The 19978-nt window shown below is 42.2% G+C and overlaps 7 protein-coding genes across 7 annotated transcripts; 2 read left to right on the top strand and 5 right to left on the bottom strand.

Moving 5' to 3' along the window:
• Positions 1-5296: 5296 nt before the first annotated feature.
• M430DRAFT_79707 (hypothetical protein) lies at positions 5297-7463 on the bottom strand (the record flags this gene model as incomplete). The annotated part of the gene is made up of 9 exons (XM_024869587.1): positions 5297-5602; positions 5652-5889; positions 5954-6063; positions 6112-6211; positions 6264-6528; positions 6594-6683; positions 6713-6761; positions 6815-7376; positions 7426-7463. Coding segments are annotated over 9 exons (1758 nt in total), but the record flags the coding sequence as incomplete, so codon positions are not given.
• A 1055-nt stretch (positions 7464-8518) lies between these two features.
• On the top strand, positions 8519-10112 carry M430DRAFT_27742 (hypothetical protein; the record flags this gene model as incomplete). The annotated part of the gene is made up of 2 exons (XM_024865707.1): positions 8519-9464; positions 9631-10112. 2 exons carry the CDS (start codon positions 8519-8521, stop codon positions 10110-10112), a joined length of 1428 nt encoding a protein of 475 aa, XP_024721993.1.
• A 337-nt stretch (positions 10113-10449) lies between these two features.
• M430DRAFT_275643 (hypothetical protein) lies at positions 10450-11199 on the bottom strand (the record flags this gene model as incomplete). Its single annotated transcript, XM_024865653.1, has 2 exons — positions 10450-10955; positions 11130-11199. The coding sequence occupies 2 exons, from the start codon at positions 11197-11199 to the stop codon at positions 10591-10593; spliced, it is 435 nt and encodes a 144-aa protein (XP_024721992.1). The 3' UTR covers positions 10450-10590.
• A 487-nt stretch (positions 11200-11686) lies between these two features.
• Positions 11687-12644, top strand: M430DRAFT_34905 (hypothetical protein). The gene has a single exon (XM_024866634.1). The coding sequence runs from the start codon at positions 11835-11837 to the stop codon at positions 12345-12347; it is 513 nt and encodes a 170-aa protein (XP_024721991.1). The 5' UTR covers positions 11687-11834; the 3' UTR covers positions 12348-12644.
• Positions 12645-13298: 654 nt separating this feature from the next.
• On the bottom strand, positions 13299-14188 carry M430DRAFT_139483 (hypothetical protein). Its single transcript, XM_024862612.1, has 2 exons — positions 14063-14188; positions 13299-14009 (listed from the first exon to the last, which is right to left on the bottom strand). Exon 2 carries the CDS (start codon positions 13978-13980, stop codon positions 13408-13410), a length of 573 nt encoding a protein of 190 aa, XP_024721990.1. The 5' UTR covers positions 13981-14009; positions 14063-14188; the 3' UTR covers positions 13299-13407.
• Positions 14189-15245: 1057 nt separating this feature from the next.
• On the bottom strand, positions 15246-15938 carry M430DRAFT_80706 (hypothetical protein; the record flags this gene model as incomplete). Its single annotated transcript, XM_024869595.1, has 1 exon — positions 15246-15938. A coding segment is annotated over one exon (693 nt), but the record flags the coding sequence as incomplete, so codon positions are not given.
• Positions 15939-17777: 1839 nt separating this feature from the next.
• Positions 17778-19688, bottom strand: M430DRAFT_66381 (hypothetical protein; the record flags this gene model as incomplete). Its single annotated transcript, XM_024869223.1, has 2 exons — positions 17778-17864; positions 17898-19688. The coding sequence occupies 2 exons, from the start codon at positions 19686-19688 to the stop codon at positions 17778-17780; spliced, it is 1878 nt and encodes a 625-aa protein (XP_024721988.1).
• Between the last annotated feature and the right edge of the window lie 290 nt (positions 19689-19978).

The following is a 19978-nucleotide window of genomic DNA, read 5'->3' as shown; positions in this document are numbered from 1 at the left end:
TACGTAATAGGTCTCTATAAGTTAGGTTTCTATAGGTAGGACCTAACCTATAAGGATCTAACTTATAGAGTAGGTTTAGGCTAGTGGCTAGGCCCTAACCTATAAGCTAACCCGACCTAACCTATGGGTTACTAAGAACCTAACACGTGATTTAAGCCTTATACACGTGATTTAAGCCTCCTAACACGTGGTTTGTTCCTTAATAATATTACCTAGTAACAGGACTATAGTTGTCTATAAGTAAGTAATCTATAGAGTTTATACTAATTTTTCTACTAATTAACCCCTTACCTTAGGTATCGTAAGCTATAGTATAATAGTGCCTTAGTGCCTTAACCTATAGGTTAAGTCTACCTTATAGGTTAGGTCGTAGATTTATTTAAGGACCTATAAGTTAGGTCTTATATACTATAACCTACCTTATAAGGTAGGTACCTAACCTATTTAGTAGGGACCCATGGGTTTTTACGTAGCCTAAGTAGGCCTTTAATAAAAGTAAAGAGAAAAGAGAAAGCTTATAAGAAAAAGAACCTTATATAAACTTCTTATATAAGACAATACTATTAAGTACTTAGATAAGGCTATTAAAACCCTTAGTATTCTAAGGTTAAGAGACGTCTAGTATATCTATATAAAAAGTAAGTAATTAACAGGTCTTAGTAAGTAGTACTACTTAAAGATAGAATATAGGTTTAATAAGAAAGAAATAGATGTTCTTTTTTAGTTCTTATTATATAGTAGTATTAGTATTCTCTTAAAGAGGTTTAAGGTAAAGGTAAAACACTAGACTAGACTCTTTATAAAGGCCTTAGCCTTAGATAAGGCTTAACTAATTATAACTCTTAGGTAGTTCTTATTATATTATTATAGTAAGGTAGTAAGAGGCCTTTTAACCTAGTAAAGTTAAGACATACTATATATATATATAAGAGTAATCTAGTAGTATATACATCTTCTTATAGAATCTTAAGTAGTTCTACCTTAGGCCTTTAGTTATATAAGTATACCTTAGTTTAATACTATAAATAAGATATGTCTTAAGAGAGGTACCTTAAGGGCGTTAGTATAAAGTATAGTACCTAAAGAGTATCTAGATCTTATCTACTACGTTCTAGTAATAAGTCTTAGAAAGGGCGTGTCTTAAGAGGTAAAGGTAGTACTATTAATAGTACTAATAATAAACCCTTAACCTTAACCTAAACCTAACTCTTAGTAACTTATATCTTATAAAAGGCTATAATTATATCTAGCTTTATAAACTATTTTACTTATCTAATGTTTTATAAAGTCTTATAGATTAATAAGAGAGGGTATTAGTCCTTTTAAGTAATCTTATTTAGCTTCTAGTAGTTAATACAAAACTAAAGTCTACTTCTTAGCTTTTATATAAAGAGTACTAAAGCTACTACTAGTAAGTTACTAACCTAGATAAATTACTTATCTAGTAGGTTAGTTAAGGTCTTTTAGAGGACTAATAGCTTGTCTCTTAACATACTATATAAGTGCCTTTATAAGATCTCTTATTCTTTTCTATCTGTCTTCTTAATCTTAATAGCGTAATTAACTAACTTACTATAAAGTAGTAGTAACTTCTTTACTTTTATATAATTAAATAATAAAAAGAACTCTTAGTACTAAGTAAGTAAAAGAAGTCGATAATTAGACTTCTTTTTAGTAGCTAAAGCCTTTTAGATATTAGCTATACTTGTTAAAAAGACCTAAAGCTTCTTCTTTTTCTTTTTTTATTATATAGTAGATATAAACCTAGCTACTAATAATATTACGTAATTTAAAGGTTTGTCTAGGTTAATAGTCTAGTTTCTAACTTATATACTAAATAAGCTAACTACTAATTCTAACCTTTTTAGACTTAAGTAGATATTATACTATATTATTTAAGAGAGGCTAAAGATAACGTTATATAATACTAGGTTTAGAACTATATAAAAGTAGCTTTTCTCTTTTATATAGCTATTAATATTAGTATTAACTATTACGACCTTATTAATTATACTCTCTAATAACTACTTAAAGCTAGTAATTATATAAGGTTTATAACTAATATACTAGAGATAGTGTTTTTAAGTAAAACAAGAGTCTATTAGTTTATATAATAAGTAACCTAAATCTACTAGTATATAAGTAAAACATTCTTTATTAACTAATATTAATACTAAAAAGAAAGGGTAATTTATTACTTTTTTTTTAAACCTTTACTAGTCTTAGTCTTATACTCTCTTTACTCTTTTCTTTTACTCTTATTTATACTTTTAAATAAGAGCTACTTATTTTTTAAGTTCTCTTTTTTTAGTATGTCTTCTTTATTTAATAGTTCTTTAATAGCCTAGTATATTATTATATGTAGCCTTAAAGTAGACGTTATAGCTATTTTCTTAGGTTAGGTTAAGCTATTAGGCTTTTAAGCTAGTAGTAAGTAATATTCTTAGGTAAAGTAGTCCTTACTACTATATTATAAGTATTTCTTAGCTATATAGTACTAACTAATAATCTTGTCTAATACTTACTAGGCTTACTACTATTATTATAAATAAGTAGTAGTAACTTTTATTATATAAGTTAGTTCTTAGTTTATCTAGTTATTAGGCCGGTTGTTTCTTAAAGGTAAAGTATAGTAGGCCTTAGCCTAGTAGCCTATCTGTCTCTATCTAGGCCTCTTAATAGTATTAAGGTTATAGCTTATAGTCTCTAAAAGCTTATAAAAGTCTATATATAACATAAGTATGTCTTAGACTATAATTACTAGCTTAAGCTTATCTAATACACTACTCTTTAAGAAAGACTTCTTTACGTTATTATCTTAACTTAGGCCTCTAGCCTTTAATAATATATACTTAAAGTTTACTAAAAACGCTATAAAACTCTAGTTTCTTTACTTTAACTTATATAACTATGTCTTAGTTAACTCTCTTAACTTTATATTATTAAACACTTACTAAAGTTACTTTAATAGCTTAAAATCTATCTTTTTCTTAACTATTAGTCTATTTTATATATTTAACCTAACCTAAAGAGTAATCTAGGTTAAGGCCTTACTTATTAGTTAGCTATAAATATACTAGAATCGTATAGTTAACGTATTATAAGTAAGGTCTACTATAAGCTTAGCTTTAATTACTAAACACTATATAGTAAACTAGGCTTTAGTTTTATTAAATATAGTAGTATCTAAAAAGAACCTCTTTTGTTACTTAGCTAGTAGCTTAGCTAGTAGCCTTATAAGGACGATAGTAGTAAGTAATAGTATTAAGACTATAGATAATAGTATTAAGACAGCTAAGATTAGTATAAAAGGTAGTAGGTTTACGTATTAGGCTACCTAAGCTTAAAGTTATTATACTACTTACCTTAACTACTTTACTTTATACTCTAGTTGTTTTCTTTACCTTAGTTTAGTAGACAACTACTCTTAGTTATTCTAACCTTTAGATAAGCTAGTAAAAAGGGTTTAAAAACTTATTATTAGGTAGTCTTACTTTATTTTATACTCTTATATAATAGAGCTATAAGAAGCTCTAATTAGATAGAAAAGGTTAAGAGTATTCTAATGTTAAGGGTTAATAATACAATACTTAAGTAAAGTTAATTTATTCTATAAAGAAAATACTCTAAGAAAGAAAGGTTTATATAAGACAAGAAGGTAAGAGAAAACTCTACTACTATTAAGGTAGAGTAACAATAGTCTAGTTAGTCGCGTACTTAGTACTAACCCTTTACTAGATTCTAACCTATAATAACAAGAAGCTCTAATTAGATAGAAAGGGTTAAGAGTATTCTAATGTTAAGGGCTAATAATATAATATTTAGGTAAATGTTAATTTATTCTATAAAGAGAATACTCTAAGAAAGAAAGGTTTGTATAAGACAAGAAAGTAAGAGAAAACTCTACTACTATTAAGGTAGGGTAACGATAGTCTAGTTAGTCGTGTACTTAGTACTAACCCTTTACTAGGTTCTAACCTGTAATAACAAGAAGCTCTAATTAGATAGAAAGGGTTAAGAGTATTCTAATGTTAAGGGCCGACAATATAATACTTAGGTAAATATTAATTTATTTTATAAGGAGAATACTCTAAGAAAGAAAGGTTTGTACAAGATAAGAAGGTAAGAGAAAACTCTACTACTATTAGGGCAGGGTAACGATAGTCTAGTCGGTTACGTGCTTAGCACTAACCCTTTACTAGGTTCTAACCTGTAACAATACTTAAGTAAATGTTAGTCTATTCTATAAGAAGAATACTCTAAAGAAGAAAGGTTTATATAAGACAAGAAAGTAAGAGAAAACTCTACTACTATTATAATAAGGTAACGATAGTCCGGTCGGTCACGTGCTCGGCACTAACCCTTTACCGGGTTCTAACCCGTGACATTTATAGTAGTAATAAAGAGAGAAAAGAGTATATATATACTAATCTATTAGCTACTATCTATTAGCTAGTTCTTATAGTTTAGGCTAGCTAAGTACTACCTAGCTAAGAAAGAGAGAGAGTGTAATCTTAGCTAATAGCTAGTGTCTTACTAGTGTACTACTAGTACTTTATTAGTATATTTAGTATTACTAGGCTAAAAGGTTAAGTTCTAGTAAGGTAGTAGTAAGGTCTTAGTACCCTAGTAGCGCTATAACAATATAAGTTAAAGAAGTAGTATATAAGTTTTTACCTAGCTTTAGTACAGTTTTACTACGTGATTTATATAGTATAGAGGTTCTATATACATTAGGTATAGATAGTAAGAATAATAATAATAATAATATTACTAATAATAGTACTAATAATAAACCCTTAACCTTAAATAATACTAAGATTAATCTAAGCTACTAAAGAGCTTAGAACGTTAGCTTAAAACTTATAAAGATAAGTAAGATAAGTATAAAGAACTAGATAATAATAAAGTAATGTTAATATACTTAAGAATAAGCTTTTTTAGAAAAGAAAAGTAATATAATAAAGCTAGTACTAGCTTACTACTATTATAATTAGTTATATAATACTCTAGATATTATATACTAATAAATTATATAAAGAATAAGTTATATAAGTTAGTAAGTAAGAATCTGTTTATAAGGTAAGAAGTAACTTATATATAGTACTTTCTTTTTTCTTACTCTTCTTTTCTCTTTAGCTTAGAATTTAATTAGATTAGTATCTGTTATAAACGCCTACCTAGTAGGATTCTTGTAACGCTTGTTATACTTACTAGGTATCTTCTTTAAGGTATGTTAAGAACTATATTAAGCTACTAGTAATGCCTACTTAAAACTAACAGCCACATTCTGTGCTCCCTGTCGTTTTCCATTTACATACACTACAAAGTCTAAGGATGCTCCTGATGGCACCATTTCAACTTCGTACGATAGCTTCCTGTACTTTTCTCCCCAGGAATTTGTGTATTCCTTCAGCGATTTGAATGGGGTATCGACCGTGAAGCTAATCATACACAGACTATTGACCTTAGAAGTCTTCCGCGACGGTGGCTTTAGCTCGTCGCACTGATACAAATTAAGCGAGCAAGATGTACCAAAGTTAGTCTTGGAGGTTCTGTAGTACGACCTTCTAAGTGGGTCTTTTCTCGAGACATTCTCTCCCTAGAGATGGTTTAGCCGTTGTTTTTAGGTAAACCCCCTCAGTACAAACCTTTTCGAGATACCACTCCATCTGACTCCTAGCTTTCCACTCACATTCGCATTCATCCCATTCTTTGTCCTCTTCGAGATGCTTTCCTTCTACAAAAGGGACACGAATTTTGACGCCCAAGCTAAATCTTGATACTGTTGAGGTAACTGCTATAATGTTAGGCTGATTCGCATCGGCGTTGCCACCTGCGCCCTCCATGAATCCTTTGTATACGGCGCCTCTACAGATGGCAGTTCGTCTACGACGATAGCGTTAGTATTCAAGGGATGGTCAAGTTCCAATTCTATAGACTGCACACTTACGGCCGCATTCCAGTAGATTGCAGAATGTTAATACCGGATTTTCCATATTTTGCGTTCAGCACTTGGTAAAGATATGGGCTTCCACCTAGCCCACCGACTAGAATGATTCCCTGACACATTATCAGCGAACATTCACACGGGAAAAAGTCTCATCTTACTGTCGCATGAGATCCATGACCTCGAGCTCTGCTGATCTGCTCATCGATTAGCTTCTCGATGTCCGACCACGATTGAGAGAACGCTTTCTCAATATGTGAACTGTTTCCCGCGTCAGCTTTCTGCATCATCCTAGCAGGAAAAAATGGGTCACCTTTTGAAATGAATTCTTCCGTTTTTGATGACGGGTTCTTTTGATGTGTCATCTAAACTTTCTTTTCCAAAAGCCTCAGCTGGAATTGCAACGATGTAGTCTTTGGTGTTCGAAGGCTTGAACTCCGGCTTTGTGCCAGCCTCCCACTCATTCTTCATGATTTGCTTGATTCCTGACTTGCTCAAACGATCCCATTTTCTCCCAAGTCGCGCTCTGCACATATCTTCAAAGGCTTGATCAATGAAAATGCCGCCACAAAGACCACCTAGCAAGTCCATCAACTCCGTTTTTGATACGGACCTAGTTTGCACTAATTTAGCATGAACGTACCTGTTCCTTCAACCGCCTCGTGCATTAAAATAGGCTTTTTCGACGAGTCAACCTCGTAAGTAATGAGGTCCTTACATGTCAATATTTGTTCTATAAGCAGATGCATTCCCGGCTTAGACTTACCACCGTGCCACCTCCAGCATCACAAATTACATACACATCTCCAGCCTTAGGATTTTCAGCTTGACTATCTTAGATAGTAGGCACACCTTTCTTCATACCTTGGGCTTGCGACCAGGTTCCGAAAGAGCTGATAGCGCTGCGGCTTCCGGCTCAGGAGCGAAGGTCAGCATAGTAGGTCCGGCTGCGCGTGGGTCCAAGATCCCCGACTGTTTTGCAGCTTTCTCCATTCCTTGTCGAGCATACCCTTTCCAGATAGCTGGTACTGTAATAACGACATGGAAAGGCAGTGCGTCAACAACTGACTCACCGCGGGCTTTCTGGATAGTATCCAGCACATGCGCCCAGAGTGCTCTAAGATAGTCCGCGATCAAGTCAATCGCAGTCTTACCATTCTCTCTCAGCATCTTCCTTCCTCTTAACAAGAATTCCGAAGACCTCAATTCTTCGGAGAGATCTGCGTCCTTTACAAGAAGCAATTTGAACCATGAGACGGGAGCAGCATCGACTGGAATTTCGTATCCCCACATCACTTTACCGTCCTCATAGAAGAGTTCGGTTGGAGCCTTGCCCTCTTCTCTACCGTAACCTGGCCAGCTAGTAATCACGTTTATATGTTCAGCTCTGAAATCTTCGTCGGTAGCCCACGCAGCGCCCGAAAATCTAAACACAAATTAGTATATGAAACATGAAACTTCAAAGGAGAGCGAACGTTGTGCCGAAATCGATCCCAATGACCAGAACGTCGTCAATTTTGTCATCTCCAGCCTCAGATGAGTCGTATAACTTCATGTTTTCAACTAGGGTCTCGAAGACTTGACGCAAAATAATCATTAGCATATATGCGCAAGCTCAAAGATACGGAGATGGAGAAGCTGAAACTAGCAAGAAAAGCGGAAAGGGAGCGAGTAGCGAAGCTTCGAAAATCTAGAGAAATGATCATCTTCCAATGTCTTCATGCTTACTGCGATGATTGTTCTGTGGTGGCATGACGACAGCTAAATCAGTGTTGTGAGACAGTGCAAAAACCAGGCAATCAAGGACGGATACTCTCTTCGAAAGATGCACTTCGCAGAATTTGCTTAAACTTGACTGCAAGGAATTTTAGAGCAACGAACCCTTTTAACAGACAGATTATTAACGCTTGGAATAGGGCATGGAAGCCTCAACGCGGGGTTTACTGTACTAGGTGACTACTTTCAGGTATGTTCTCTCCCTGCTCAGCCGCATCAACGTTCCTAGCAAGTCGTCCTGCACCAACGCCACTGTCACAAGCCAATAATCCAATGTTGGGTTTACCATCCAATAGAATTGATTTCCTATAGTGGCTGCTGCAGTCACTTTTCTTCCAGGACTCGTGAACTAGCCTGGATTGTAAACGGGTCGAATCAAAGTCGCTCAAATATCCCGCGTCGGGCATCAACTGAGACCAGATTACCAATGCAAGTACTCGGTGACTGGAAACAGTAAGATATGCGGTAACAGACATGGCGAGGCGTAGCTTCAGGCGCTAATGCATATTCTCAGCTCTAAGTTTGAGTCGTTATCTACAGGATGTGAACATTCTTGGCACCCCCCGCATTTCCGGCCTGCCAATACAGTTGTTGATTATTCTTAGGGGACAAAGGTAATACTTGTGTCTGTCTGCCTTTAACGATATTGCTTTGACAAGATGTACAAGGCACCACATACCTTTGCCCTGACCTTTTGTGCCCACGAGAACCAACACTTCCATTTCGATACAAGTACACAGACTTCCATCACAACGGACGCAGCTTGATGTTCATGTCAAGAGAGTGACTAAGATGACACCTCGTCTACTATATCTGGTTGATGGAGACGGTAACAATGATCATGAACTTGATGGAGATGATCTAGTCATCCCAGATAAGCCGCCCTTGTCAGACCGCCCCGCTCAACTACACAGCTCGAATATACCGAAGTCTACGAGCACTCTGCCAAAAGTGCAGACTTTTGAATGTCCACCCAGGTCATCGAGATCAAGATCGCCCCAAAAAGTATCAGCGTTAGGATCTTCACTTCCATCCGTACCTGCAGTCGAGACTGGACAGCTGCCTTTAGAGGCGAATATCGCTTCCTACAATTTGCCCAAACTTCGCAAGTCTCCCCTCAAAGAACAATTGCGTAAAGACGAACTTGAGAGTAAATCCCAAGACAATTTGAATAAGCTGGATATGGTACGTTCTCATCCACACTACCAGCAGTTGCAAAGAGATCTGGAAGAGGAGAGCAGTCACCGAAAGCAGCTCGAGAATGAGTTGAGCGAAAGGGAGACACTATTGGCAGAGATCCTATCGAAATCGGAAAGTGATTTGGTCGAAAAGAATAGGGAACTGGACGAGGTGCGTAAAGGATGGAGGAAGCTAGCCGGAGAGCTCAACAAGATTCGTGCCCAAGGCCAGGGATTTTACCAGGTCACCGACGCATATCTGATTGAAAAGACCAATTCTTTGAGATACAGCGTCCGGAACTTTGCTATTCAGTACTTTGATGGCAAGATGAAGCATAGCGTCGAGATCGAATACGGAGATTTTGTTAAACGCTATATCGAGCCGACAACCCCACTGCATCCCAAGGCCTATCTCGACCTCTCCATTTCACCGACAATGTGCTCCAGTTTGATACAGGGAATCATATGGCGAGTCCTTACTGGAGACGTATTCAACCAATTTCGATGGGCTGGGAAGGTTGCCGAAGATGTATGGCATTTACATCAGACGTTGTCACAAAGTAAGTTGTCCTCAACTTCTGTTTCTCTCTTACAATCTAGCCAATGTTGGAAGAAAATGCCCAGATTTCGAAGTGCGCTGGAATGGAGCTTCTTATTTCTCGGCAATATCTTAGAGCTTGATCAAACTAAAGAGACCGTGTGCTAACGATTTGTGCCCTCAATTAGCTTCACCAGACACTCGCCCGAATTCCGAAGCCGAGCGCAAATTTCAGATATGGAGTGCTATGACAACTAATCTGCTTTTGGATAAACTAGATCTGAAGGAAGGTGGTGATACTTATGAAAAACTGGAAAAACAAAAGCGCTTGATACGGGACAGTATAAGTGGAGCAATCGAGCCATTTGCTAGGAACTTGGACGGAGGTTTTGAACAGGAACTCCTCAGAATAATTGGAGATGCAGTCACCTTAGACTTGGAGCTGAGCAGACAAGTTGCACGCGTGATCTGGGTATATGATTTGGGAGAATACGACTCTTCTACGATGGATTTAAGGGAGGGAGAAAGTCTACAGATAGGGAAGAGAGATGGCCATTTGATTGTTGCACCTGGGTTGAAGAAGATAGGCAAGTCTACAGGTGATGATTTCAAGGTAGAGACTCCTCTACTACCGATAAAGGTCTTATACTACCTATGCCCCCACAAGTAGAGCGCAGTGGTACCAGACGATTCGTTGCATGAGTTACGAAGCAATGCTGGGCTAAGATGTCTGAAAATTTCATAACTAAACTACTTCTTTGTATCTATTCTAGATAGCCCAAGAGACTAGTGTTTGTTTATCTCTGTTTATAATATTTGACGTATAGCTCTATCAAGTAATAGCTGTACTAATTCTTTTTGTATACTATAGGCCGTATAAGACAGTAGTGTTGTTTATCTGGATTTGTGCTACTAACATTTATGTTATTATCAAGTGAAAGCTCCTTAACAATACTTTATAGTACTCCTTAGGCATCGTTACAGTGTCTGTCTGTCGAGCTATAGGATTACCTACCGGGTTACGGATTATGTTCTCTAGTCACTAACTGATCCCTACCGTATAATAAGAGGGATGGTCAACGGGAACCGGCGAAAGACGCGAACAAACCTAGCGATAGTGATTGTCAAGTGGAGGGTGGACGTGCGCGTTAGAGAGAGGGAGTGAGCATAATGGGAGAGCGGTATTCATGGGCAGAAGATTGATGTCGGAGCCATGGACCAGGCAGAGCACGATGCGCCCGCGCCCAAGGACGGTGCAGCGGCTTTCCGGGGTAGCGCATGCCCTCAGGCTCAGGTCCGCGTGGCCGGCGCATTCCCGATCCCAACTTCTGAATCCCTAACACTCGATTAGTTAGTATAGGGGTTCTGATGGTTGATGCATCGAATATATTATTGCGCTGCTCTTCAGAAAGCTTCCGCGGAGTTCCTGAGCGTGGCTTCGGTTGGTTTTCTACGCTAGAGGATTGAGTACCGTATATGATGACAGTAGTGGGGCCTCGACAGAACTCCGCCCCTGATGAAACTTAGTATCATAAAGGCTTTGATCTATTTATACTTCCATCCGTAGCTTGATCCTAAATGCTTAGTGGCTGAATGCGCGGGGATTCTAGCACTTGATCGTGTATCTGATAGGTCTAATATTCATCTCTAGATGCTGCTTAGTAATCCGCTTATATCTCTATCTTACCTCTAGGTACACTATGGAGCTCGCAGGTGCGGCTCCGCTGCCCGTTGATTATCTCCTTTCTGCGGCCCATGTTAGTGATATTGTTGTTATTGTTTTGCTGTTGGATTACAATCAAGGGTGTTCAAGCGGCAAGGAATACATATTAATAGTAGGTGTGATAAGCTTAGCAAAACCGCGGTACGCGTTAGAGCGCAAATACTCTATACCACTCACTGTAAGCTTGACTCTCGATAAATAATCAGTATATTCAAGTTAAACATAGTAGCATCATCCTCTGCCTTCCTGTCTGCTTACCTTCCTTACACATTCTAATTAAAGAGAGAGTCCTGCTCAGCCCTAAACATTTCACCTCTTTATTAGTTCTGACTAATATTGATAATCCAATACCTTGCAATCCAGCCAAGGCAAGCAGTGTACTTACTCCATCTGATCCTTCTATCAAGCATTACCATCCTGCATTATAATCTCTCCATGGCACTGTAGCTTTCTGACCCTGTCAAATCTTTAACGTTTAAATCAGATACCAAAGTATATAAGAAGCTGTTACTGCTCTGTGACTTGAACATCTGCAATCTAGAAACCAAGCCATCTATCTCGTCTTGACACCTCTTTCAACTCCCCAAGTCTCTTTATCCGAATCCTCTTCATCTTTCCGAGTCTCTCAACTCTTCGACATTTACAACCAAAAAAGCAAATCAACTCAAAATGTTCGGTCGCTCTCGTTTCACGTACTTCGTTTCTTTCCTGGCGCTACTAGGCCCTGCTCTGGCTGCCAATCTCTATCGCATGGATTATCGCACGCCTGCGGAGATCAAAGCTGCTGGAGGCATCATGAGCCGGGACCCTGATGGAGACGGCTCCGTCATTGACCATGTCAAGGCAACCTTGGGAGACAAGGATCCATGGGTGTCGACCACGAGCGATAAGAAACTAGCTCAAGCAGGTGCCAAATCCCCTGGCAACGTCTACGTTTACTACATCAACCCATCGGGCCTCAATGTTGTTGATACTGTTAAAGAGTTCAAGAAGGCAAAACAAGAACACCCTCATCCTGGGGAGAAGGAATTTACAGTAAAGTCCTCTATCCCTTGGAACAACGTCGTCCAATGGGACACATTTAAAATGGGGAAGAAGACCGGGACCACGACCAGGGAGGAATATGAGCACAGTGCTGGGGCATCGTCGCCAAAGAAAGGTGGACGATCATTCATCGCTTGAAATTAGCTATCGTTTTGATTACAGCGAGCAAGCGCCTGGGCTGCCTGTCCTAGGATGCCTACCCCACAACGCTGGATGTTTTACTCTAGATACCAAGGACACATCGGTAGACCTGAGGGCGGATAGGGTTGATACGGAACAGGAGTGGAGAGTGTACGCCGAATGGATCTTTGTATGGTTATAGTCAAGAATGCACGTGTGTGTAGGGTAGGGTTGGGCTATAGCGAAGGGCCAAAAGTCTGCGCATGGGTTTTGTCTGGAATGTAAAGGGTAAACAAATTGAGATCATCATCATCATCATCATCATCAAGTAGCTCCGATTGTCGTGTATGCATAGAAATACTTGTTTTTCCAATATATGTCCCAACTTTTGTCATATGTTATTTGATCTAATTCACATTTCGCTTGCCGACGACATTGATCTGGAGGGTGTTAAAGTTATGCCCCGCTCCTTTTTGCGAGTCGCACGACCGGGCGTGTCGCATGATTCCGTCGGTCTGTCGGTGTCGAGTTGAAGGGAATGCATTTGCTTCCTTAGTAGCTGGCTTATGACAGTCAGTCGGTTGACCCAGGAGAAGAAGATTGCGGCGCAGCAGCTGGAGACGCGGGAGGAACTCCTTGCAAGATGGGATTGTTTAGCTTCGGCTTTAGTTTACTTCAACTATCAAGACCGCTTACTTTTATACGCCCAAGAAACATATTCTCTTACACACTAAGCTCAACAAGCTTCTTTGTCTGAAGCAGAGATGTCTGTTCTATTCGAGGAGCGAAACAGAGGTCTATCGTCTCGGCGCTGAACTGGACGCCGGGGACACTGCAGAGCGAGAGCGTCGCTGTGTTGAAGGGCTCCCTGCGACAGATGTTTCAGGGTCGGAGCTTGTGGTAGGTGCGGTGGACATCGGGGCAATTACAGTTGTTACGACATCATTGGGCAGTGAGAACGTTTACAATGTACCAAGAAAAATTGACTATCATATCAGCTAAAGGTATCGGAAAATAACCCTAACATGAGATAACTCCTCCATGCTTGCCGGATGGCTCTCTGGCCGGGCCTAGTAACCTATTCCGCGTCCAGCTTCTTATAAGCACTAGGATCCCAAAACACCGAGGGCGGGTAGTGCGGGAGCGTCTCGAACTCGCAATGGAGGTGGCCTCTAGAAAGAATTACGGCTTCCTTCTTAGCCTGCTCTGCATCACATTGTAACCCTGACTTGTTCCCTTCCCAGGTGATGCTTTGGATCTTTGCACTCCCGCCATCATCGTTGCTTGGTTTCGGAACAATATGAAGTATGTAGCACTCCTCCCGTAACCAGTTTCGAAGGATGTGTAGAGATATGTTGCCGTGTTTGTCCGGATCCTCGACTAGCATGTCCCATTTGTCGTCCATGCTTTGAGATTTAAACCCGGCTTTAAGCTTTTCTACGTCTGCATTACTGATCGGCAGACCCCAAGGTGCTGTGAGAGGCTCCTTCATGGGCTTTGTCGAGCCGCGCTCGTACGTCGTCGAGAGCCACTTCTTCATCGCCTCCTCGTCCACATCGCTGTGTGCATCCTCTTCCACATCGGATTCGCTGTCCGTCGTCGGAAGCCCCGTCGTAGGCTCTTCCTGCTCCGCATTACTGTGCGATGTCATCCTGTGATTTGCGTCGCAGAGTGTATTGGCTGTGACGAGTATTAAACCACCGAGGATTGATTAGAAAGAAACTCGTACGTACCTGTCGCTAGAGGGTCAGGGCAGGTGGTGGTGAATGCGTTGATTATCTTGGGTGGAGGATTTAAAAGGTACTGGGATGAAGTTGGGATGAAGTTGTGTAGTTGAGTTTAGGAGCAAGAGATCGAGGTCTAGTGTCGGGGTGGCGAGGCGTTGAATAAATAGGTAAGGTGCCCAGGGCAGAGGCTATGCGGCGGGAGCTACATTAGTTCCGTTGCATGAATACATGATTAACCCCACTAATTTATGCATATCTGAGCCCAGGCGAAAGGGACCAGATTATTTGGCTCACCAAGTATAAAAATAGAGCTCTAAAAATAACTTGGGGTTCGTTTCCCACCAGGCAAATTAGCGTGGATTTGCCAAGGAGGGTCAAGTTGGTTTATCATAATTATACTTAAACAAGCTTAGAATAGGCCTGAAATTTGATTGTAGGCTCAGTTTAGCTAATGCGATATATGCACTGTTAAGCTTATACCTATAGGTACCTTAGTTATTGACTAGTATCGTTTCAAAGTTGTTATAGTCAGTTTTGATGGAATGATTATGTACAAGCAAGCAGAGGCCAAATGTGGATAAGGGCCACGCACTTGTGACTAAAGAGCAGTACGGGAGCATGGCTCCAGCTATATTGTATCAAACCTAATATCCTGGTGTTAGATAGCGGTGCAAGTAATTTAGTTATCTAGATTATAGATAGAGGTGCTGTCACTTATCAAGAGTTATACTACAAGTTACCAAATATGCATAAAGTCACTTTATTTGACTTAATCACGCAGCTTCTAGAGTAAGGAAAATCATCCGCTTATATGGAACATTCATTCCTATGGACCACCCTGGACCCCTTCACGGACCGCTGGCTCCCAGCGGTCCCTGGCGTTCCTGTTTATTACGTGACCTCGTCCCTTGATAAGGAGGGAAGAAGTGTAATAACGGGAAAACTACCTAGGAAGTAAGTAAATACATGGTTAGCTTAGCTAACACTAACCTAAACAAGATATTCTATTCAACAGTCCTCCTTATCTTTGCACGGCTCGCACAAGCCGGATACTTAATTCCTGGGCATATCCGTGGAACCCATCAAAATCTGCTAAATACTTCACAGTATCTTCCATAACCTTTTGTAGAGATCTGGTCTCGTCTATAGGCTCGCGGTTTTCCACATTGATCTCCCATGAATCATTAGTCCATCGATAGGATCCACCGTTCCAGCTTTCGAGTTCCCACCGTGCTAGCATGCTATCCTCACTATCTGTCCATGCTTCCTCTGGCTGCGGACCAACAATGATGAATAGCTCTTTGACCCGATAGTTCCAGAACTGCAATAGTTCTTCAAGAAAAATGCCCTCTGTGAATAATGTCTCCGAGATAGCAAGCCTGCTAACTTCGCATGTAGTGTTATAGTTATAGCCATCGTACTTGGGCTGAGTGATACAGTCGATAGGTTCACTATAGAAGTCGGCGGATTTGCCGTCTGGCACGTATAATATATCGCGATGTGGTCTGAAGGTTCGCGCAAAGGTGCACCATGGTTGTTGATGCCGGGGCACCGGTCCTGGATAGACTTTAACTTCGAGGCCTTTCTCGCGAAGCCAAGTTGTGGCGATGTCGCGAGCTTCAGAGTTGACAAAGAAGATCGGTATGTCGAAGTGAAGTTTGTCTAGGGATTCATATAGAAAGAGCAGCTCTAAATGGTCTGGGAATCCTGGTTCGAACCCTGTCTCGCCTTTGGCGGGGTCACGTACTGTCCAACAACCTTTTCTGTAAGGAAATAGAGTTGATCCGGAATCCGTGGGTAGAGTTTCTCGCCATATTTGCTCACGAAGCTCTCGTGGGAGGTTTGTAAAAAGAGCGAATGAGGGGGGTGTGGCGGTCGTCGTTGCCATATTCCTTTCACGTGGCACTCAAGATTGTCGAGGGAATATATGAATGGGTTGTGAACGTACAAGTAAAATCGCTGAAGAAGAAAAGTATATGGAATATTTGATTACCGGACGACCATGGAGAAGTCGAGCACGCGAGGGGCTGTGCAAATGTGCGTTTTTGCGGCCTAGCACACGGTCAATGAGGCGCAGCAGCTTGTCAACAAGAATATCAAGAAGACCAAGAAAGGAGTGGAGTCTATGGCTTGAGTGTGAGTTGCTTTCATGTCTTCCATCAGAAACAAATCTAACGGGCACGAGTGCTTCTGGCCTGCCTCCTAGAGTGCCTGCGCGCGGCACTATAGGCGCTCGTCTTCGGTTGCTTCTTGGGCTAGGAGGATGTGGTCAGACGACGGCGGAGGGGCAGCAGGAGCTGGGAGAATCAATACGAAGGGGAGGGACATGGCGGCGCGATGGGAGCGAGGGCTAAAGGGTGGTGTGGGCAAGATAGATTCGTCGATGTGACCTGAGGAGGGAATGGGGAGAGGAGTATTCTCTAAACCCACAGACACCTGTCTTCCAGCCCCGTTTCCCTTAGTATTTCCCTCTATATTTATCCAGCGTAATGTCCTCGAGGCTTTAGAAGAGGAGACAACCGAGAGAAGTATTCGGCCACGGTGTCGCTGCTATTATACCTCCTAGTCCTTGTATTCCCTCTCTGTCGATCGTGGTTCGTATAGCTCATTTAGCGCGTGCAACAGGATAATGACACGCTATGAAGCCTTTAAGGCGTTAGAAGATGCTTCCGTAGGTAATAGAAGATTTTATATTGGAAACGAAGCTGGTGGTTGTGCTTTCGAGGAGTCAGGTGTGTAGCGGCTTCACATCCGTAGGACATGCCCATTTACTGGTATGGTCAAAGGTCTACCTCGTGAATTATCACTACGTAGTCCTACATGAGAGACATGCTTTTAAAGGCACGAGTCCGCTTTTCGTATTTATACCATTCTTCCCGATACAGAAGATACATTAGGTCTTAGCTAAGATGAGGGGGGACTCGTCAGGCTAAGGAGAGGGATCGGGACTTAGAGCGGAGGAGAGAGGCTCGTTCTTAAGCAGACCCTCGCAGGTCGGGACCGACTCTGGCTTATGGGTCTGAGGACGTTATAGAGTCGACAGCAAGTATCCTGCGGGAGACAATGTCTTGAGGTCTCAAGCTTCTCGTGAGATCTCAGAGGAGCTGCTACCCGCATCCGCTCTATAACCTAGAGCTCCGCGGGAGGTTCGGGGTCTCCAGCATCCTCATTGCCCCCCGCATCCAAGTTTCTTTGTAGCTGCCTCTGCATAATCACATTCAAACTCAATAAAAGTAGTACTTGCGGTATGCATAGTTCCTCTCGATCTTAAAGCTACTTGCAACAATAGTTTGTTTATAAAGTGCATATATACAGTATATACATCTAGCGCTTTATCTACTTACACCTCCCTGGAAACAAACAAACATAGAAAAGAAGGACAGGTATTTGAAGTGACTGTTCTAGAGGGGCTTTTGTATTATGTATAGTTTCTTTTTCTAATTTACGTGCCGTGAGGGACGAACTTCAAGATGAGATCTAGATGTGCTATGCTGCGGAAATTCATCTCTCAGGTACATATAGATGTTTATTCAGCTGCTTCAATTCGAAGCCAACAGGGATGTAGCTATAGGTTAGTCTATGCTAGTAAAATACATCATTAGACATGTATATACAACTCAAAATCCTCCAAACCAATCAACCAACAAACAACGATAGAATCAAGACTTCGCCTCGAATATGGTCACAGGAAACAGCCGCACCATGGATCAAAAACTGCTGGCTAGGAGGATTTCGGAATATCGTATATCGTGGGCGTATTATCATGATACTCCTCAACCACCATCTGTACGTCGTCATCCTTGCCGGGCTCCGCGACATCGCCCGCCCCAGGGTCCTTAACATGGAATTTCAGATCGCTAAGTCCATACACGACGATGGAGGCAATGCCGACAAAGGCGGACAGGACGGAGAAGACCAGAGCGACAATTCCGCGGGAGGTGAAGCCGCCGGGGAGAGGCGGCTGCTGCGTGTTCTGCCCGGTCAAATCGAGGAAGTTGTTGAAGTTGCCAGCCGCGTTGCCCTTGGAGGGGACGCCGGCGGCCGCGCAGACATCGTAGTGCTGTTGGGGGATGCGGGAGCGCTCCTGGAGCTGAGTCGGCGCTTCGACCATTAGCATGCCGAGGCCTTGAGCGAGATGCCAGTCGATGTGGCAGTGGAAGAACCAGACACCGGGATTGTCGGCAACAAAGCGGATGACGAAATAGCCTTGGGGGGGGAGCACGAAAGTATCTCGTCGCGCCGGGGCGGAAGGGAAAGCCGTGTGGTTGTTGGGATCGTACGGGACGGGGTCGCCGTTCAGATAGTCGTAGAAGGTGGCGCCGTACGACGGCGCCCGATTGATAACTTGGAAGTTGTGCCCGTGGAGATGGAAGGGGTGTGAGCCGGTATCGCCGTTATTGAGAACAATCTCGACGACGTCGTTATGATCCAGGACGACGGAATGCGTGAAGTCGCCGTAGATCTCAGAATTGGTCGCCATGTCGCCGGACGACAGCACGGAGAACAGGGTAGGTACCTTGGGCGCGGTATATGAGATATTATCCAGGAAGGCATAGCCGTACCCGTTCAGCAAGTTCCCCATATACACCGTTACGTTGATCTGGTGGTCAGGGTCTGGATACAGCGGTAGATGGTCGTATGGAACTAGAGTTATATCGTCAAACGGAACCAAGCTCGAGGAGTCATTGACAGTCATGACAGCTTGATCGAATGCTGCATTTGCGTTGTATTCCAGCCAGTTGGTGTTATTGAGATGGAGGTCAGACGGGATGGTGTCAAGCAATTGCGAATCCGCAACTGTGACAATGGCGTAGTTCTGATCGGTCGAGTTCTTGGTCGTCAACAGGACCGCGTACCGTTGAGCGACGGCAATATACAGCGTGTCTGCCTCCGCTGGCTCCGTATATACGCCGTCAATCTCAACAATTCTGAAAGTGTGGCCTTCAATGTAGAAGTACTGGGCGACGAAAGCGCTGATGTTGATCAGCCTGATTAGATATGTGGTATTCGGCTTGACAGGGATCTTGGTATTGAGCGTATCGTTGAACAAAAACGCATTGGGAATCGGCTCGGCACCAGTGGGGTTATACACAGACAAGAAATCCGGGGCGATGCCTTCGCTGAGCTCGTGGTACCAATCACTAAGGGTTATGGTAAACTCCTCCTCGTACTCATCATAGAAGTAGGATTCCGTGTCGTGGACGATGAAGGCCTGGCGATACCCGTCGGGATAGCAGTAGTCGGTGTGGCAGTGGTACCAGTACGTCCCATTCTGATTGACGGTGAAGTTATAGGTGAAGTCGGCGCCAGGCGGAACCGGACACTGGGTGACCATCGAAGGCCCATCCATCTCGTTGGTTCCGTTCTGGTACATGCCATGGAAGTGAATGGTGGCATTCTTGTCAGGCAATCCATTGTGCATGTTGACAATTAGCTGGTCCCCCTTATCGACCTCGATGACTGGGAGCGGCCACTGGCCGTTGATGCCCACCACCTTCCTCTCTTTGAGGCCGTCTGGGTTCGCCGTAACCCAAGTGACATTGAAATCGTAGGTAACCGTCTTTGCCGTGCACCAACCAGCCAATAACAGCACCGTCACGATACGCAGCACGGCGCGCGCTGGTTGAGCCATCCCAGAAGAAGCTGAGGAGCCGCCAGCAACGGTCCAGGAGAGGGTGAGTCGGGGATAGAGAGTGCAGAAATGCGCTCAGAAGAAAGACTGTGTGGGTGAAGATGTTGGCGATCTCTGGTTTCCGGGTTACTAATAAGACTTTCTGGTGATGGCTTGGGGGGACGAAGGGGCATACGTTCCCTGTCCGAGGAAAACTCGCATCCTTCCACGGGTGGGGAATAGTCGGGTGGGAAAAGCCCTTGCACGGGATCAAAAAGGGTCCTCGTCGTATCATCTGCATAGTGGTTGTG

This window comes from Amorphotheca resinae (assembly GCF_003019875.1).
Source record: "Amorphotheca resinae ATCC 22711 unplaced genomic scaffold M430scaffold_5, whole genome shotgun sequence".
NCBI classification, from domain to species: Eukaryota; Fungi; Ascomycota; class Leotiomycetes; order Helotiales; family Amorphothecaceae; genus Amorphotheca; species Amorphotheca resinae.
The sequence above is the reverse complement of the archived record's forward strand: the minus strand, read 5'-3'. Positions and strand labels throughout refer to the sequence as shown.